Source organism: Aythya marila, assembly GCF_965140915.1.
Source record: "Aythya marila genome assembly, chromosome: 25".
In the NCBI taxonomy this organism is placed as follows: domain Eukaryota; kingdom Metazoa; phylum Chordata; class Aves; order Anseriformes; family Anatidae; genus Aythya; species Aythya marila.
The window spans coordinates 2,510,197-2,530,478 of record NC_139066.1 but is presented as its reverse complement, the minus strand read 5'-3'; the positions used below and the strand labels follow the sequence as shown (position 1 = coordinate 2,530,478).

General features: G+C 48.2%; 2 protein-coding genes across 2 annotated transcripts in view; one reads left to right on the top strand and one right to left on the bottom strand.

Moving 5' to 3' along the window:
* Positions 1 to 20,282, bottom strand: part of PLA2G4C (phospholipase A2 group IVC) — a gene marked incomplete at its 5' end in the record, with an annotated part of 99,174 nt that overhangs the window by 59,236 nt on the left and 19,656 nt on the right. The window lies entirely within an intron of this gene.
* LOC309887417 (von Willebrand factor A domain-containing protein 5A-like) lies at positions 6,386 to 15,603 on the top strand. Its single transcript, XM_082779112.1, is given in 17 exon segments — positions 6,386 to 6,656; positions 6,797 to 7,019; positions 7,350 to 7,492; positions 7,625 to 7,739; positions 8,474 to 8,601; positions 8,746 to 8,834; positions 9,089 to 9,233; positions 9,628 to 9,710; positions 10,185 to 10,299; positions 10,461 to 10,625; positions 10,908 to 11,011; positions 12,459 to 12,640; positions 12,811 to 13,014; positions 14,568 to 14,698; positions 14,702 to 14,791; positions 15,103 to 15,226; positions 15,403 to 15,603. Coding segments are annotated over 17 exon segments (2,382 nt in total). The 5' UTR covers positions 6,386 to 6,395; the 3' UTR covers positions 15,483 to 15,603.

Genomic DNA, 20,282 nt, shown 5'->3' with positions numbered 1-20,282 from the left:
GGCAAACAGGGCGTGGCGCGTCAGAAGGGAGTGGCGCGGCAGTGCGCGGGGCAGTTCGCGCAGGCAGGGCGCGCAGGAAGGGCAGAGCGTTCCCCCCGCCCATGCGAACACCGCCTTAACGACAGCCGTTAGCTTGGTGATAATGGTCTCCACCAGGCACGGTGCGTTCTCCAGGAAGTCGGTACACACCCAGACCGACTACCCGTTAAAAAATGCAGCGGTTCAGGTCACCGGATGCAAGGAGTGTCTGAGCCTGTTGCTGCCATCGGCGGGAGGCAGAGAAACTGCGTGCGTGAGGTGCGAGCAGGTGGATGACCTGATCCGCATGGTGGCGGAGCTCAAGGAGGAGGTGGAGAGGTTGAGGGATATCAGGGAGTGTGAGCGGGAGATAGACTTGTGGAGTAACTCCCTGTAGGGCCTCAAGGAGAGGTACCGGGGTGAGACACCCCAAATGGGGGTGGACCCCCTGCCCTGTTGCTGTCGGGCAGAGGGAGGGGATCTGGGAGTTGAGGAGGAATGGAAACAGGTCCCTGCTCGACATCGCAGGCGATGCCCTCCCCTTCTGGCCCCACCTTCCCAGGTGCCCTTACGCAACAGGTTTGAGGCCCTGGAGCTCGACAGACCAGTAGCTGAGGAAGAGGTAGCAAGTGTTCCCAGGAGGATGCCTAGGGCGAGGAGGTCAACTCCCCGCCTCAGGACTGCCTCCATCAAGAAAGACAGGAGGGTTATTGTTGTTGGAGACTCTATTCTTAGGGGAACAGAGGGCCCTATTTGTCGGCCTGACCCTACCCGTAGGGAAGTCTGCTGCCTCCCTGGGGCCAGGGTCAGGGACGTTGCCAGGAAGCTTCCCAACCTGGTACGCCACTCTGATTATTATCCTCTTTTGATAGTCCAGGCAGGCAGTGACAACATTGAAGAGAGAAGCCTGAAGGCTATCAAAAGAAACTTTAGGGGGCTGGGACGGTTAGTGGATGGAGCGGGAGTGCAGGTGGTGTTTTCATCCATCCCTACAGTGGCAGGGAGGGGTACAGAGAGGACACGGAAAGCCCACCTGTTAAACACGTGGCTCTGGGGCTGGTGTCAACGTAGAAATCTTGGGTTTTTCAACCATGGGGCACTTTACTCAGCACCTGGCCTGATGGCCGCAGACGGGTCCCTATCTTTTAGGGGAAAAAGGATCCTGGGCCAGGAGCTGGCAGGGCTCATTGAGAGGGCTTTAAACTAGGTAAGAAGGGGGATGGGGCTGAAGCAAGGATAGTTGGGGCTGTGCCAGGGGGAACAAAGGCAAGGCTGGAGGATAAGGTAATGGCCCAGCTGAAGTGCATCTACACCAATGCACGCAGCATGGATAACAAACAGGAGGAGCTGGAAGTCATCGTGCAGCAGGCAGGCTACGACCTGGTTGCCATCACGGAGACGTGGTGGGACCAGTCTCATGACTGGAGTGCTGCAATGCCTGGCTATAAGCTCTTCAGAAGGAACAGGCAGCACAGAAGGGGTGGTGGTGTGGCTCTCTATATTAGAGAGTCTTTTGATGTTGTAGAACTCGAGGCTGGGAATGACAAGGTCGAGTCCCTTTGGGTTAGGATCGGCAGGGACAACAAGGCTAGCGTCCTGGTCGGGGTCTGCTATAGACCGCCGAACCAGGATGAAGAGACGGATGATGAGTTCTACAGGCAGCTGACACAAGTTGCAAAATCTTCAGCGCTTGTACTCGTGGGGGACTTCAACTTTCCTGACATATCCTGGAAGCACAACACAGCCCTGAGAAAGCAGTCTAGGAGGTTTCTGGAGAGCGTGGAAAATAGCTTCCTGACGCAGCTGCTTAGTGAACCTACCAGGGGTGGTGCCCCGCTAGACCTTCTCTTCACAGAGAAGGACTGGTGGAGGATGTAATTGTCGGGAGCTGTCTTGGGCAGAGTGACCACGAAATGGTGGAGTTCACTATTCTTGGCGAGGCCAGGAAGGGGACCAGTAAAACCGCTGTATTGGACTTTCGGAGGGCTGACTTTGAGCTGCTCAGGACACTAGTTGGTGGAGTCCCTTGGGAGGCGGTTCTGAGGGGCAGAGGGGTCCAGGAAGGCTGGGCGCTCTTCAAGAGGGAAATCTTAATGGCACAGGAGCGGTCTGTCCCCACGTGCCCAAAGACGAGCCAGCGGGGAAGAAGACCAGCCTGGCTCAACAGAGAATTGTGGCTTGATCTTAGGAGAAAAAAGAGGGTTTATAATCTTTGGAAAAGTGGGCAGGCCACTAGGGAGGACTTTAAGGATGTAGCAAGGCTGTGCAGGGACAAAATTAGGAAGGCCAAAGCTCATCTGGAACTCAATCTGGCTACTGCCATTAAAGATAACAAAAAACGTTTTTATAAATACATCAACACAAAAAGGAGGACTAAGGAGAATCTCCATCCTTTACTGGATGCGGGGGGAAACTTAGTTACAAGAGATGAGGAAAAGGCGGAGGTACTCAATGCCTTCTTTGCCTCAGTCTTTAGCGGCAATACCAGTTGTTCTCTGGATACCCAGTACCCTGAGCTGGTGGAAGGGCATGGGGAGCAGAATGTGGCCATCACTATCCACGAAAAACTGGTTGGTGACCTGCTATGGTACTTGGATGTGCACAAATCAATGGGGCCGGATGGGATCCACCCAAGGGTACTGAGAGAACTGGCAGAGGAGCTGGCCAAGCCACTGTCCATCATTTATCAGCAGTCCTGGCAATCGGGGGAGGTCCCAATCGACTGGCGGCTAGCAAACGTGACGCCCATCTACAAGAAGGGCCGGAGGGCAGACCCGGGAAACTACAGGCCTGTGAGTTTGACCTCAGTGCCAGGGAAGCTCATGGAGCAGATCCTCCTGAGAGTCGTCATGCGGCACTTGCAGGGCAAGCAGGCGATCAAGCCCAGTCAGCATGGGTTTATGAAAGGCAGATCCTGCTTGACGAACCTGATCTCCTTCTATGACAAAGTGACGCGCTGGGTGGATGAGGGAAAGGCTGTGGATGTGGTCTACCTTGACTTCAGCAAGGCTTTTGACACTGTCTCCCACAGTATTCTCCTCAAGAAACTGGCTGCTCTTGGCTTGGACTGGCGCACACTTCGTTGGGTTAGAAACTGGCTGGATAGCCGGGCCCAAAGAGTTGTGATAAATGGAGTCAAGTCCAGTTGGAGGCCAGTCACTAGTGGCGTCCCCCAGGGCTCGGTGCTGGGGCCGGTCCTCTTTAATATCTTCATCAATGATCTGGACAAGGGCATTGAGTGCACCCTCAGTAAGTTTGCAGATGACACCAAGCTATGCGCATGTGTCGATCTGCTTGAGGGTAGGAAGGCTCTGCAGGAGGATCTGGATAGGCTGGACCAATAGGCTGAGGCCAACTGCATGAAGTTCAACAAGGCCAAGTGCTGGGTCCTGCACCTGGGATGCAATAACCCCAAGCAGAGCTACAGGCTGGGAGAGGAGTGGTTGGAGATCTGCCAGGCAGAGAAGGACCTGGGAGTGATGGTGGATAGTCGGCTGAATATGAGCCAGCAGTGTGCTCAGGTGGCCAAGAAGGCCAGCGGCATCCTGGCTTGTATCAGAAGCAGTGTGACCAGCAGGGCTAGGGAAGTGATCGTCCCCCTGTACTCGGCTCTGGTGAGGCCACATCTCAAGTACTGTGTTCAGTTTTGGGCCCCTTGCTACAAGAAGGACATCGAGGTGCTCAAGCGAGTCCAAAGAAGGGCGCCGAAGATGGTGAGGGGTCTGGGGAACAAGTCCTACGAGGAGCGGCTGAGGGAGCTGAGCTTGTTCAGCCTGGAGAAAAGGAGGCTCAGGGGCGACACCTGATTCTAGGTGCTTTGATTCCTCCTCCCTCTCTTTTTGCAGACTGTGCTTAGGAAAACCTTCATTGCTGATGGTGACAGATCAGCATCTGCACAAACTGATGTGCTGGTGAATTTGTCCAGCTTGGAGACCTGCTACACTTCCACCACAATGCTCAGGCTGCTGGTCAGCTTTCTGACTGGGGACTGGACCACCTCTGCTCAGGGCTGTTTGGCTAAGCTCTGTTTCTGGAGAAAAGGAGGCTCAGGGGTGACCTTATTGCTCTCTACAGATACCTTAAAGGAGGCTGTAGTGAGGTGGGGGTTGGTCTGTTCTCCCACGTGCCTGGTGACAGGACGAGGGGGAATGGGCTAAAGTTGCACCAGGGGAGTTTTAGGTTAGATGTTAGGAAGAACTTCTTTACCGAAAGGGTTGTGAGGCATTGGAACAGGCTGCCCAGGGAAGTGGTGGAGTCACCATCCCTGGAAGTCTTTAAAAGACGTTTAGATGTAGAGCTTAGGGATATGGTTTAGTGGGGACTGTTAGTGTTAGATCAGAGGTTGGACTCGATGATCTTGAGGTCACTTCCAACCTAGAAATTCTGTGATTCTGTGATTCTGTGATTCTTTGGCTCTCTTGCAGCTTCTTAGTGCTGCTAGCTGGCAACCATGTCCTACCATTGAGGAGCTGCTGCCTGTGGGAAGCCCACACAGGATCAGTTCAGGAAGGATGGCATCCCATGTGAGGGACCCCATGTGGAGCAGGGACAGAGTGACTGTGAAGGAGTGGCAGAGATGAAGTGCTATATACTGACCGCTGCCCCCATTTCCCCATTCCCCTGCGCCACTCAGGTGGAGGAGTTGGAAGAGGGTGGATGAGGGGAAGGTATTTTTTTTTTTTTTTTAGTTTCTCATTCCTCTGTTTTGTTAGTAATAGGTCATAAATTTCTCTAGCCTACCTATGCTGAGTCTGTTTTGCCTGTCACAATAATTACTGAATGATTGCCGTGTCCTTATCTCAGCCCTTAGGCCCTTTTCATCTTATGTTCTCCCTCTTTCCCTTTGAGGAGGGGTAGTGAGAGAGCAGTTGAGGTGGAGCTTAGCTGTCCAGCTGGGTAAAACCACCACAAACTCATCTTCCCCCCACTGGCCTGGATGGCCATCCTTGCATCCAACTACAAATTCCATCCTCCTGCCCAACTTCCCATACATTCATATTTTTCTGCCATTCACTCCTGCTGCCACTAAATACTGCCCTCTTCAACCAACAGCTTTGGCACTCTCCTCCCACAAATCCATGTATGCATCCACCCATCTGCCCAGACTATGTTTCATCTGCTCTTTGTCCACCCCTCCTCTGTCCATTTCTTCCTGTCATCATTGATGCTGGTTTCCTCCATGTGCAGTTGCCATCGCTCAGGCCCAAACCCATGCTCTGCCTTGTTTCTCAGTCTCTGACCATTATTTCTGCTACCTTCCCTTCCCTGTCTAGTGTAAATTAAGCACACACACACACCCCTTGAGCCAACAGATTTTTTGGACATCTGCAGTTCCTATTGCAGGCCTCTCTCCTACCAATCTACTACCAGGCTAGTGAAAAACAGTCTTGAGATAAGGGTATGAGGAAGCAAGAGTCATCTTGGCCATGTATGCTGGTGGGAGCTTCCTGTCTTAGAGGAAGGGAAGATGGAGGTGCTGAGTTTCTTTCATGAGGTCCTCATAACTCACTTTATGCTCTTTCCCACACAGAACCTGTCTTCAACCTTCAAGTCAAGATGAGGCCAAGTGGCATGCTGAGAAAGCATCGTATGTTACAGGGGTGAGTTGGGGCCAGGAGTATGGTGTCTGTGAACAGTGGGGAGGATTTTTACTGGGAAAGCAATGTGGAAAGGAACTGATTTCTTGAATGGTTGAGAGGGAAGCACATTTCTTTGTGTTCTGGGAACTCAGAGGCATGCCCTGTAGTCAGTATTTACTTTTTCTGAGTTACATAGGAAAAAAGAGGTTGCTGTACATGTGATTCATTTCACCCATAGTGCTCAGGGCTTTCCAGGGAAGCCATCAAGAAATGGGGTGATGATGTGGACCTCCTGTGACTACCTTTTATGTTATGCTAGGGTCCCTCCTTCCTTTTCAGTAGTGCAAAATGAGTCGTATATGCACTTAAGTTAATCTCTCTGGAACATTAGTCTCAAAACAGGAAGTAGGACTTGCTTCTTGTCTCTGAGATACGGTATGAAGGTTTGAGGAGCTGCAGAGAACTTCCTGCCATTTGCATGAAGCTTGTTGTGGGGCTATCTCATTCCATATATTGAAGGACAGACTCCTCACAGTGCCATGATAGGTCTGAATTAAGGTGAAGCATGGAACAATTAGGTGATCTGAGGTCTATGCGAGACAGTACGGGGCTTAGAGAGATGAGGAAATGTGGTCCAAGTGACACATACTGGCAGCCTTAGGGACCTTTAATTGCTGTTTGTCAGCTTTTGCAAATTGTATTTCTGTGGCAAGTTTGGACACACAAATGTTGCCTGTTGCTAGCAGACACTTTAAATGTAAAATACTCTACAGTCAACCAGTGAGTCTGACAACTGTTATGTCTTCCTCAGGATTATTTGACAGGGGAATATGGTTCTTTTCAATATATCAAGAAATACAGCTGGAATCTGTGGCAGTAAATGTAACCATCCAGGACTTTGTGGCTGATGTGGAGTCTAAGCTGTTTTTCCGCAATAAGCAGCAAGTCTCTGAGGAGATCATGTTTGTCTTTCCTGTGGACCCTGACACTGTTGTATACACCTTCTATGCTACCATGGGGGACACCCGTATTGAAGCAATGCTCTGGGACAAGGAGGAGGTACTCTGATTCTTTGGGGGGGAGTGGGGATGGGGGATTGATAGGGCAGGGAGAGGGGTTCAGGTTGAAGTGAAGTGTGGAAGTGAGAGAATAAAATTCTGCTGTGACCTCAGTAACACATTTTTCTCGCTTTGTGGTAGGCCCAGAAGCTGCACAAAGCCACTTCAGGCATGGAGAATTTGAGATACCTGCAAGATCAGCCAAATATTTGGGGTCCAGTGTTTGTCTGTTTCTTGGGGACCCTGCCTCCTAACAGGGATGTGGCCATCAACCTGTGCTATATCCAGGAGCTGCCGCTGCATACTGATGGAGCTGCCTTGTTTTGCTGGCCACAAGACCTTTTCCCCCGACATATGCGCTTTAGTGAGTGAGCCCACGGGTGCCTATACCAGGGAGGAGCACACTCCTCCTCACCATCTCTGTGGGGCAGGACCCCATAGCATCTGAAAATAACTCCTCATACCTCACAGCCAGAAGCCCCCCAAGTCTCCCCACATATTCCACAGCAAAAGAAATTCCTATACAGTCCACACTGTGAGACTACAGATTCCCCCATACAAGCATTGCAGTGAGAAAATCTCAGATTCCACATCTGACCCACCACCACCACCCATGACAGATAGTACTCCACAATCACTGTCTGCTGCCCTACATTCTCTCCTTTCACTTTCTCACATCTTTTTGTCCCTACAGGCTGGCAGATTTCTGAGGACGAGATACTGGAAAACCTGCACTTTAGAATCTGCCTGCAGTCAGCCTGCGGTGTGTCTCATGTAGACATTAACAGCAGCCACACCCCTCTGCAATACACAGCTCCAGATCAGACATCTGCTGAGGTATGGCCCTGTCAGATGCCAGAGTCCCAAAGTGGCAAAGTAGGGAAGGGTCTGTGATGTACTGATGATACTAAGGACTCCTTGGTCCTTCTATTTGGTTCCCTTTCCTCCCCACACCCTACTTGTCCTCAGGTTTCCTTGAAATCAACACCCTGGCACTTTGATGATTTGCAATTGCTTGTGTATTATAAAGGGCCTCACAATCTCAGTGCTGTGGTGGAGAGCAGAGATCCCAAAGCTGCACCTGGTGAGTGTGGATGGCAGAACTGGGCACCAGGGAGACTGGGGAAATCTGAGGAATTTTCAGGCAATAGCTTCATCAAATTAGAGAATCACAGAATATCACAAGTTGGAAGGGTCCCACTTGGATCATGAAGTCCAACTCATGGTTTCACTCAGGATTACCTAAGATTAAACCATATGCCTAAGAGAATTTTCCAAATGCTTCTCAAAGTCCAACAGGCATGGTGCTATGACCGCTTCCCAGGGCAGCCTGTTCCAGTGCCCAATTGCTCTCTCAGTGAAGAACCCTTTCCTAATATCCAATCTGAACCTCTCTGGACACAGCTTCATACTATTCCCCCAGGTCCTGCCATTGGTCACCAAAGAGAAGAGATCTGCACTTTCTCCTCTACTCCCCTTCATGAGGAAGCTGTAGGCCACAGAGAGGTCTCCCCTCAGTCTACTCTTCTCTAGAACAAACCAGCCAAGTGACTTCAGCTGCTCCTCATAAGTCTCCCCCTCTAGACCCATCTAGAATTTGGCACTTGGTCTTGTTAAAGGTCATGTTGTTGGTGATTGCCTAGCCCTCTAATTTGTTAAGATCTCTTTGAAAGGCCTCTCTATCCTTGAGGGAGTCAGCAGCTCCTTCTAAGTTAATATCATAGGTTGGAGCTAAGGGCAATATGTAGGACAAAAGCAAAGAGACAGAGAAGGGGGTTCCAACCTAAAAATCCTCCTTGCTTCTCCCCCACGCTCCAGGATCCCTGCTGGGAGACCCTGTGGTGATGGTGACACTGAAGCCCAGCATTCCTGAAGTGGTGCCCAGTACAGGCCAACTTGGGGAATTCCTCTTTCTCATAGACTGCAGCCTCTTCCAGGATGCACAGGTACCATCTGAGGAGGTCTTCAGTGTGGACTTTTCACAATACTTCTGCTCAGGTGGTGGGGATAGAGGCAAGCTGCTTCGTGGGAGTGGATGTTCTGCCTAGCTTTCCCATCTAAGCTCTTCCCATCGTTCTGTCTGTCCCTAGAACACACTGCTCTTCCTCCTCAAGAGTTTGCCTGTGGGCTGCTATTTCAACATCTACAGTTTTGGGGCCACTTTCAAAGCCTTCTATCCGTGAGTTGGGGGTGATGTTGGGGCAGGGCCAAGGGGCAAGTTGAGTATGACTCTTCTAAGTGAAACTAGGGACAAGCTCTAGCTGGATAGCAGCTGCTGGGTTGGATCTGTTAGAGGCACTGATAGAGTACGTTCTCCTTTCAGGCTGCTTCTAGAACACTGGTAGTGAGATAGGGCTTTCCTGGGAAGTGGTCATGTGGGGATAGCTGTGGACTGGGTTCTCTCCCTCTGACATTCTGCTTGCTCTCCCATAGGCAAAGTGTGGAATACACGCAAGAAAGCATGGACAATGCTGTGAGACGCCTCTCTTCCATCTGCCCTGATCTAGGGGGCTGTGACCTCTTGGGCCTCCTAAAGTCAATCTACAGCACACCACTCCTTCATGAGCATCCCCGCCAGGTATCAGGGCACAAAGTGTAATGGGGAAGTGAAAGAATGTAAACAGTGGGGCAAAGGCAGATTTCAGTATGCATCATGAGTCATGCTGCTGGCGCTTGCATTGAGAGTTGCCATGTAGGGGGGCATTCTAATGTCAGAACGTGACACCATCATTGGGGTGGGCAGCTTAGGAGGGCTTCTGTGGAATTTGCCTTTGGAGAAAGTGGATATTCCTTGTGGCATGCCACTTTGTACTAACAGATGTCTTGGTGTTCCTGAAAGGAAACACACAATCTCTTTCTCTCCCTCTTTCAAGGTGGAAGAGGGTAAGGCTGCCTGCATTTTAGGAGAGTGTCTTTCCTCTGTGAGGGTTCACAGCCCTAAAAATCTTTGTTTCCCCTCCTCTCCGCCTCAGCTCTTCATATTCATCCAGAGGAAGATCTCCAGTGAAGAGGAAGCTATCATGGCTGAGGTCCACCGCTACCGTGATGACCAACGGTAATGGGGGAGCCCTGTTCCTGTCCCCCAACATGGTCACTCACCCTGACTGTCAGTCTTTCAAAAATTCTCTCAGGGCCTAGTCTGTCCTACATCTTCCCTTTGATGGGACTTCAGCAATGACCTCCACACACACTTTCCTTACCTCACTAAGACTGCCTATACTCTTCTTGTAGTGGGCCTTCTCTCACAATTTTTCCAGGCTGTTCTCAGCACTTTTCTTTTTCCCCTCACCATGCAATACCTCAGTATGCCCTGAGGGCCCAAAATCCATTCCCATGACCTCTATACCCCAAACCAGTTTAACCTCTCCCTACACAGCAGGCAAACTCTCTCACTCCAGGGTGAGAGAAAGCTGAATCACAGTTTCATTCCTACAATTAAAAACAGTCTTACCTTTCCTTTATACCAATCTTGCCATTCTTACCTCTCACCTTTGTCCACTCTCTAACCTTTCTCTCTTTTCCTGTACAGGTGTTTCTGTTTTCCTGTTAACAGCTGTGACAGCTTCAACCTTTGCCAGGCCATTTCCCTGGAGACAAAGGGTGAATGTGTGTGCATCCACTCCAAACTGGACATGACATCTGAGGTAACTCCCCAGGCGCCTGTGCTTCCAGCACTCCCACTCCCACTGCTCTATACAGCACTTCCAATGGTTCTCCTAGATATGCAAGGCAATCCAAATGCCATCATCCACGCCAACTCAGAGACCCCCTCCAGCAGTCTGTGCTCTCTGTGTCCCCTCACCAGGCAGTGAAATGCCTGCAGCAGGCCCTGAAGCCTCTGGCAAGTGAGATCTCACTGCACTGGGACCTTCCACCAGGCCTGGAGGTGACAATGATTAGAAAAGCTCCCGAGTCAATCTTCCAGGGACATCAGAGCATCATCTATGCCCAGATCCATGGACAAGCACAGGTGAGAGATCAGATCCAGGAGCAAGGCTTTCTGGAAGGTATAGGAAACACTCCCAGTTTCATGTTCTCAACACAGGGAGTCGTTGACCTCTACTAGACCTGGGAAAGACCAGTGTTATGTCTCTGTGAACCCTGTTTTTTCCCTCCGAGATGCCACTGCCTCTGCTCCAACTACAGACATCTATCTACTACTTTAGCAGAGCAGAGATGGAAGCTAAGTGGCCAACCTCCCTGTGCTTTGCAGATAAACTTTTCTGTCTGACTCTTTCCCTTGTGTCCCCAGGATCCAGAGGCAGATGTGGCAGCTGTGACCCTAAAGTACCTTGTAGGCAGCCAGTCCTTCAATTACACACTCAGGTTCTTACTGTTCCCATCAGCAGATGACAGGTGAGAGGATAACACAGTAGCCCACAAAGACAAAGGGACATTATCAAGGTCTCAAGGAGGGACAACAGGTGTCCTTTGCTTGCATACCTTGAGATGGGAAGACAATATAGGTTTCCAGTGCTCCCAACTTATCTCCTCTGCCTTGACATGGGGAGAGGATTTGGGTGACCATTGCCCCACTGCCCCCTCATCTTTACTCCTGCTGCTACTCCACATCAGCCTTGGCTGAGGGAAACGCAGTTGACGTTTTCTACCTAGACTTCAGCAAGGCCTTTGACATGGTCTCCCACAATATTCTCCTGGAGAAGGTGGAAGCCCATGGCTTGGACAGGTATGCTTTTTGCTGGGTTAAAAACTGGCTGGACGGCTGGGCCCAGAGAGTGGTGGTGAATAGATTGAAATCCAGCTGGCGACTGGTCACCAGTGATGTTCCCCGGGGGTCAGTGTTGGGGCCCATCCTCTTTAATATCTTTATTAATGATTTGGATGAGGGAATTAAGTGCACCCTCAGTAAGTCTGCAGACAACACCAAGCTGGGGGGAAGCAACAATCTGCTGCAGGGCAGGAAGGCCCTGCAGAGAGACCTGGACAGGTCAGATCAATGGGCAGAGGATAATGGGATGACGTTCAACAAGTCTAAATGGTGGGTCCTGCACTTTGGTCCCAACAACCTCATGCAATATTACAGGCTTGGGGCAGAGTGGTTCAAAAGCTGTGCAGAAGAAAAGGATCTGAGTGTGCCGATTGATACTCGCCTGACCATGAGCCAGCAGTGTGCCCAGGTGGCCAAGAAGGCCACTGGCATCCTCACTTGTATCAGGAATAGTGTAGCCAGTGGGACCAGGGATGTGATCTGTATTCTGCTCTGGTGAGGCCACACCTTGAATAGTGTTCGGTGTTGGGCTCCTCACTACAAGAAGGACATTGAGACCCTGGAGCATGTCCAGAGAAGGGCTACAAAGCTGGTGAAGGGTCTGGAGCACAAGTCTTATGAGGAGCAGCTGAGGGAACTAGGGTTGTTTAGTCTGAAGAAGAGGAGGCTCAGGGGAGATCTTACTGCTTCTCTACAGCTACCTGAAAGGAAGCTGTGGGGAGCTGGGTGTTGGCCTCTTCTTGCAGATAACCAGTGATAGGACAAGAGGGAACGGCCTCAAGTTGCACTAGGGAAGGTTTAGGTTGGAAGTGAGGAGACATTTCTTCTCAGAAAGAGTAGTCAGGCATTGGGACGGGTTGCCCAGGAAGGTGGCGGCGTCACTGTCCCTGGGGGTTTTTAATGAAAGGTTGGACGTGGTGCTTAAGGACATGATTTAGTGGGCGATATTGGTGGTAGGGGGATGGTTGGACCAGATGATCTTGGAGGTCTTTTCCAACCTTGATTGTTCTATGATTCTATGATCTCATCCCCCTACCCACAGTGGAAACAAGGACTAACCCCCTTTCTCTGCAGGCTGCCTGTGCACCGTATGGCCATGATGCATCTGCTGTGGAAACTGTCCCGGGATGGGACAAGCAGGTCAGAGAAGGGCATCTGGCAGAATGCAGTTACGTTCAGCCTCAGCCTGGGGGTCCAATCCCCCTTCACATCCAGAATAGCTGTACGCATGGAACTGATGGATACCTGGCACCACGGTAAGGCCAAGAATAGCGGGGATAGGATTGTAAGGGGAAAGTGGAACTTGCTGGTCTGATGCCTCCTCACCATCACCAGCCCCATAGCCTGTGGGCCTGAACAACCTTTTGCCTCTCTCTTAAATATATTAGTCTAACCCTCACTCCCCATCTTCCTGCCTCTCTCTCAGATTCTTTGCCTCTAGACTCCCCTATGCTGCTTCCTCCCTCTCACAACCTGGTTCCCTGCCAGCTTCTCTGGTGTGGCTTCAGGCCTGTGTGGTTCAACTCCACCAAGTTTTGGATGGTCCAAAAGTTCCAGTTCTGTCTTGAGATGCTTCATCCCAAAGCCTCTGATGCTGTAGTACTGACCAAGCTCTCATCCCCCCATAAAGGTAAGTAGAAAATTCTCAACTGTGGATCCTCTGATGTGTTGCGTAACAGTTAAACTCTCCGTTCAGTATTTATTTTCTCACCAGACTTCCTGATTATCACTGTGCTGGTGACGGATGGAGAAATAGGCAAAGCAAATTTTCCCATAGTGCATTGGAAGCCTCAGTCCAGACAGAGCATGAAAGGAAGAGTCTGCTGTCTAGGTCCTGAGCTGAAGAGAGAGGCTGGTGCTTCTCTCTGGTGCTGGGGCAGAAGTGCCCTCCTCTGTGAGAGTTGTACTCTAGACAAGGCCTGGAGCTGCTAATTGAAGGAACTAAAAGTAATGAGCACACTCCACACCATCAGGGTGAATGGAGAGGAGATTGCTGTGGTCTTTGTGGAAAGTCTGCAGAGAGAAGATTTTGAGTGACCTGAAGCAAGGACATCTGGAATTCACAGTCAGAATGGAGAAAGCTGGAGGCTTGTGACTGAGTCACAAGCTGAGTCAGCTGAGCCTGACTCTAGTGTCCAAACAGAAAGGAAAGGCATGTGAATTACTGGAAACTCTCTCATTACGATAAAGGCATTGATATACTAGAATGAATCTAGAGGAAGGCAACTAAAATGAGGGGGCTGAACTACATGGCATGCAAAAAGAAGTTGAAGGAACTCGTTTTGTTATTAAGGATACTTTATTTTTGTCTACAACTACCTGATTGGAGGAAGATCCAAAGAATACAGAGACTTGGAGGTACATGGCATTAGGATAAGAGGCAATTGATACAAGTTGGAACAAGGGAAATATTGAATGGGTATAAGGAAGTTTTTGTTTTGTTTTGTTTTAAATCATAATAACCAAGAACTGTTGGAATCCTCAACCTTGGAGATGTTCATGATAAGTTCCTGGGTAAGCTGATCGAAATGAAAACTTCCTTGAATTATGGCATTGGACTAGATGACCTCCAGAGATTCCTGCCAAACTAAATTACATTGTATACATTTAGGCTAGCTTTACATGATCCCTAGTTCTGCCCCCAACTTCTTTGTTCCCTAATACTTCTTCTGCCCATAAAAGCTGTTAATTCTGCTGCAGAACTCGGCCATGCCTAGAACATTAATATCCTATGGTCTGTGCTTGACCCTCCTCACCTTCACACTCATGTATTACAGTGCTGTTGTAGCTTCAAAGAAGTCTTATATCCCAGAATGTGGAAAGGAGCAGCTCATGATGAGACTGGGTTCAAGAATTGATGGTGGAGAAGGATGAAGCGGGGTTTAAAATGCTATAGAATCATAGAATGGTTTGGATTGGAAGGAACCTTTAATGATCATAGAATCATTTAGGTTGGAAAAGACCTATAAGATCAGCAGTGTCAGGATACCTGTGAGGGACTGGGAAAATTTGAGGGTGCTCTGGGAGTTCTGGAAAAGTGCAGGATGCCTTTGGAGGTCTGGGAAAACTTTGGAAAGCCCAGGAAGGATGTAGGACAGTTGAGGATATCTGGAGAAGGCAGAATTTAAGGTTACTAACCATTGCTTATTTCATAGGAGCTATGTGAATATTTCTGTCTTCCAGAGCAGGAATCTCCTCCTGAAGAGCTGGTGATGGAGGAACCACCACCATTTCACATAAGTTGGGACTGGAAAATTTCACCATTGTCAACAAGACTGTGTGACTTCTCCAGTCTCAGGGCAGTAGTGGCACTCTAGAAAGCAAATGGCTCATGGGACCTGACCTCAGCCCTGACCTTAGCCTTGGGGCTCAGCAAGGCTGAAGTTAAGGGCCAAAGGCCCAGTAAGGTAAGCAGATCAGGGGCGGGTGGGGGGAAATATCATGAGCTGAACTTTTATCTTCTCCAAGTTTCCAGTCTGAGCTGAACCAGCAGGAGAAGATCAGAATAATCAGGATATTGAGGCTGTCTGCTTGTAGAAAGGAGAGATGTAATCAACACAGGTATCTGGGAACTTTCTGGCACTGAGGATTTCAGAAGCTCAGAGAGTTTGTGTGTGTGTATAGAAGTCCTCCTTTCAGGCAAAGATTTGTCCAAAGCTTTGTGCTATTTTAGGTTTGGTCTTTCTTTTCCCCCTGACTGTTCCATTTTCCTCCATAGCATGTGAAGCCGACTGCCTGGGCCACAGTGTTGGCCTTAGTCTGGTTGCACCAGTATAAATGGAGGGTATCTTGGTCAGAACTTCTGGAGGCCAAGTCTTGTAGGTGGCTACGGGACCAAACTGGTAAGTAGATTTTGCTGGGAGGAGTCATACTCTAGGCATTTCCCACAAACTTGCACAGCAAACACCCATGTTCTTCTTTCCCTGTGCTCCTGTGTGGCAGTCTATGAGACTGTCAGTACACACTGTCTTCCCTTTCTGAGTTGTGTTCATCCTCTACCTTTTCTCTCTACTTGCAGAGATCCATCTGGATGAATATCTGGAAGCAGCAAATTCCCTCTTAGGTTGCTTGGTAGAGCCCATCATCTTCAGGATGTGAACTTCCCCATACTACTGGGAGTGAGCAAAAAGTTGGTCAGGGAAGCAGCCAGGATTAGTGACCTAAACTGTCTGAAAGGATATTCAGTATCATTAATACAATGCTAAAAATAAAATATGAAAAGGAGAAAGGGAGGGGAGAGGAGAAGGGAGGGAAGGGAAGGGCAGGGCAGGGGGAGGGGGAATCTAGGGCAAGGTGAGGCTGGGGTAGGGGGCATTGTCTTCCAAAGAAGGCATTGCTTAGAGATTGGATGGGCATCATGTTACTTGTAGGAGATGGTGAGTGCCTTTGCATCAGAACTGATTGCCTATGCATTATTTGTTTTTTCCTCTCTTTTCTTCATTTATTAAACTGTCTATATCTTGACTTGAGTCCTCTTGCTTTTGCTCTTTTGTGTGCACCTGATCCTTCAACCAATTGCCTCAAAGCCCTAAAGTCCCTTTGGGTCACTTTTGGTCTTCTCTTTTCTATCTTATCAGTGCCAACATGAAAAACCAATAAAGGGTAATAATCAGCGGGATGTACCAGGTGAGTGGCTTTCCAAGTCTGGATGGCAAATTAGGCCTTCCATTCCCTTCAGAAGGGAGTCCCCTATGACAATAACCCTTCTTTTTTTTTCTTGGTGGGAGTTGTTGTGATGTGGGGCATAGATTGACTTGCCCTTGGCAACTCCCCCAGTGTGGATGGACCTTTGTCCACATTGCCATTTGCTTGCCCATTAAGTTCCAGAGCCTCATAACTGTTGTGTAGGGGCACCTGGGAAGGTGAGGTAGGCAACAGGGGGGTTCACCTGCTGTGCTGAACAAGAACCTGCTTCCACTCACCTGGTTCTTAGGTCACATTCCTCTGCCTAGTGGCAAGGGGGTAGGGGAGTCTTCATTTCTTGTGTAGTGGCTGGCTGAGTACTACCCCCCTCCCCCCCCCCAAGTCAATCTCTTTTTCTCTCTGATGCTCCTCAGACTGCCCACTTCCTCCCCAGTCTCTGCCACCAGGTGAAGCTACTCTTCAACTTGGGCATACCCCCCACAGCTGTGCTCCCTACTGCCATCCTGTACTGACATGAGAGTAGGGCACACCCAGCAGCCTGACACCAGGGTGACAGCATATTCCCCCCGGAGCTCATGGAAAAGAAAAAAATCATCTAATTATTACTGAAAAATAGAAACCACATCTGGCTTATACTATCCCTGATCTGCAAATGATTGGAGATTGGGAGAGTAATCAGAGGAAAGCAGAGTATTCATGAGGGTTTGTCACATTCTTCCTGAGCATACATTTTTGTCCCTCTTGAAGACAGAACAGTAGTTTAAATGCATCTTTGATCACATTCATTGCAGCTTTTTTGAAATTCTTATGCAAACACGTTGGAGAACCCTGGTAATCACTGGTAAACATTTCTTTCACTCAAATTTTGGAAAAAATGAGATTTGAAACACTCTTAGTGCAAGTCCTAGGAAACCTGACCAGGGATCCCAGTTGTGTTTCCTTGGTTCTGATAGTCCCTGGAAATGAGTGCTGGGACTCATTTGTCGCTTAAACACCGTCCCTGGGAGTGTTTAAGGAAAGGTTGGATGTGGTGCTTAAGGACATGATTTAGTGGGTGATGGTGGTGGTAGGGGACCAGATGATCTTGGAGGTCTTTTCAGACCTTTATCATTCTATGATTCTATGATCATGTCCCTTCACCTGTTGCCCTTCTTTAAGCAGGGATATATGACCTTCAGCCCAAACCTAATCTATGCTATGATTCCATGATTTTGTGATTCTAAATGTCTCCCGAGTAAGAAAACAGAGACCAATGTCTTATAGCTTGATAACAGTCTCACGTTTGAACTCTGCCCCAATACATTGCATGGAAGAACTGAGCTCATACAGTTTAGATGAAAAAGCTAAAGAACAAACTTCATCAAAACTTGTCTAGGCAGATTTAAATGCTGGTTCTTGAGAATGATATTTTAGGCACATAAATGGAATGCATAAGGTCCTACCCAAAGGCAATACATACAGAAATCTGTGTCTTGCACGTCTTACTCAATGCCCACATCATGAGGACAAACACCACATATTGTGAAAAGTTGGGAGGAGGTATTTTAATCCCCAGAGGAAATGTAAAACTTGATTAAGTGGATGTGTGACTGCAGTAGGTTAGACATACACACTTTGCAACTCTTTTTAAGCCTCATTTATTTCTACCTGGTTTAGCTATAAAGAAAATAAACATACTGGTCGGGGGAAGTACAGATGTCGGTGCATTCAAGTTTCCCATTTTCATTCCTAGATATTTTTTCCCCTGACTAATTGTATGCTGTGACCAACAAAGGTGAAGCTATCCTAAAGTATGGACTCATACACTGACAGTGTGGTTGCCTTGACTTACAGCTCCTGGTAAAAATATAGGAGGTGCTTTTCTTTTCTTACCAGACTTTCAAAAAAATTGTATCCTGATCTGTCCTTGCTGGTATAGGTGACAGAGGTACAAGCCCTTTTTGGTCTTGGCTCAGCAAACCATGTGGAGAATATGCAGTTCCATTGCAAAACAGCATTGAAGGTGTTTAGCATGTCAGTTATCAAATGCATAAGGATTTGCAAAATGGTTCTCTGTTGTGGCAAGCTGCGCATCTGCCTGTCTCTGTGTGTGTGTTGACAACTCATTGCCAACAAAACCTTTGTTTTCATAGTGTTTGGATACTCCTTACCACTGATCTGGCAAGCAAACATGCGTAAGCCAAAATCCATGGAGTACTAGCTTAAGCGCATCTACATACCACAACGAAGATGCCTGAATTCCAACTGGAACTCGTTCAAGAGAAATGATTCTGAGTTTAATGAAATAGCATTTTTCTTGTAATGCTGTTGCTGATTTACCAACCTGGTTACACATAATCACACAGAATTGTTTATGTTTGACAGGCTCTCTTGAGATCATGTAATCCAACCCACTGCATAAACAGGGTCAGCTCAAACAGGCTGTCCAGAACCTTGTCTGATTGGGGTTTCAGTATCTCCACAGATGGAGAGTCCACAGGTTGTCTGGGCAACCTGTTTCAGTTTCTGACCAACCTCTCACTAAAACATTTTTTCTTTTCTTGAGCTCAGATTCAATTTCATAATTCTTTAAACTCAGTCTGAACACAAGAAAACACAGGAAAACACTAGTAAATTAAACACAGGACAGCTGCGAAGACTTTGACATTTTTTAATATCACAGGCATACTTGTCTAATGCCAGGATGTTATAGGCAATATTATTTGACTGGGACTATTCAGTGCACCATGGGACAAAGTCAAATACTTCTGCCATTGTGAACAACCTGTAGGTCAGATATTTAATATTTGATCAGTTTTAAATTTTATACACAAGAAATGCGGAAAAATGAGCAGGTGAGAAATACAGAGTCATAAATTCATTATTCTGCACAGAAGAGAAAACAATCAAACAAACACAAAAACTACCTTTGCATTCAGAACTTGTTTGTATGAGAGGAAGATAGAAGCAGTTGTATCTCTTGCAAAATTCTCTTACTATTATTGGACACATTCAGCTTTGCTTTTGCAAGGAGATCTTTGATGTTAGTCTCGGAGTAGGACATGTGAAAAGTAGAGAATTTACTTCTGTATTCTTCAATTTTATCTAGAAAACAGAAAACACTGTGTAAGTAAATGCCAAATTACAAACTACAAGATCATCCAAGAAAAGCACGGACTTGTGGAAAATATTAATCCCTGAAGAACCACAAGTTTCACATAAAAAATTTTTATCACATTAAGATAATGCTGGAGCCAGCAACATGAGAAAGCAGAAGTTCAATCACAATTTCAGAGGTACTTATTCGATCACCAGCTTTATCAGTTATCTAAGAGAGAGAGATAAATCTGCAACAACCTGTTCCTCATCAGTAACTACAAGGGAAACAGTAATAAATATCCCCAATTTGGATAGTCTAGCTTATAAATGTGATATCTCCTCAACTTCTTTTTAATGGGAGGTCCACAATTTAATTAAAATGATCACAGAATCACAGAATCACAGAGTGGCCGAGGTTGCAATGAACCTCTGAAGACCATTTAGTCCAGCCCCCTGCTGAGCAAAATCACCTAGAGCACACTGCACAGGATGGCATCCAGGTAGGTTTTAAATATTTCCAGAGAAGGAGACTCCACAACCTCTCTGGGCAACCTGTTCCAGCGCTCTCTTACCTTCACAGTAAAGAAGTGCCCCTCATACTCAGACGGAACCTCCTGTTCTTCAGTTTGTGCCTGTTGCCTCTTGTCCTGTCACTGGGCACAACTGAAAAGAGACCATCTCCATCCTCGTTACACCCTCTCCTCAGGTGTTTATATACGTTATTGAGGTCTCTTCTCAGTCTTCTCTTTTCCAGGCTAAGCAGGCCACGTTCTCTCAGCCTGTCCTCATATGACAGGTACTCCAGTCCTCTAATCATCTTTGTAGCCCTTCTCTGAACTCACTTCAGTAGTTCTATGTCCCTCTTGTACTGGGGAGCCCAGAACTGGACACAATATTCCAGGTGTGGCCTCACCAGGGCTGAGTAGAGGGGGACGATCACCTCCCTTGACCTGTTAGCAACACTTCTGAATGCAGTCCAGGATAGCATTGGCCTTCTTGGCCACAAGGGCACATTACTGCCACCCAGTCAGCCTGCTGTCCAATAGGACTTCTGGGTCCCTCTCTGCAGAGCTGATCTTCAGCAGGTCAGCCCCCAGCCTGTACTGGTGACTGGGGTTATTCCTCCCTAGGTGCAGTACCCTGAACTTGTCCTTGTTGAACTAAATGAGGTTCCTC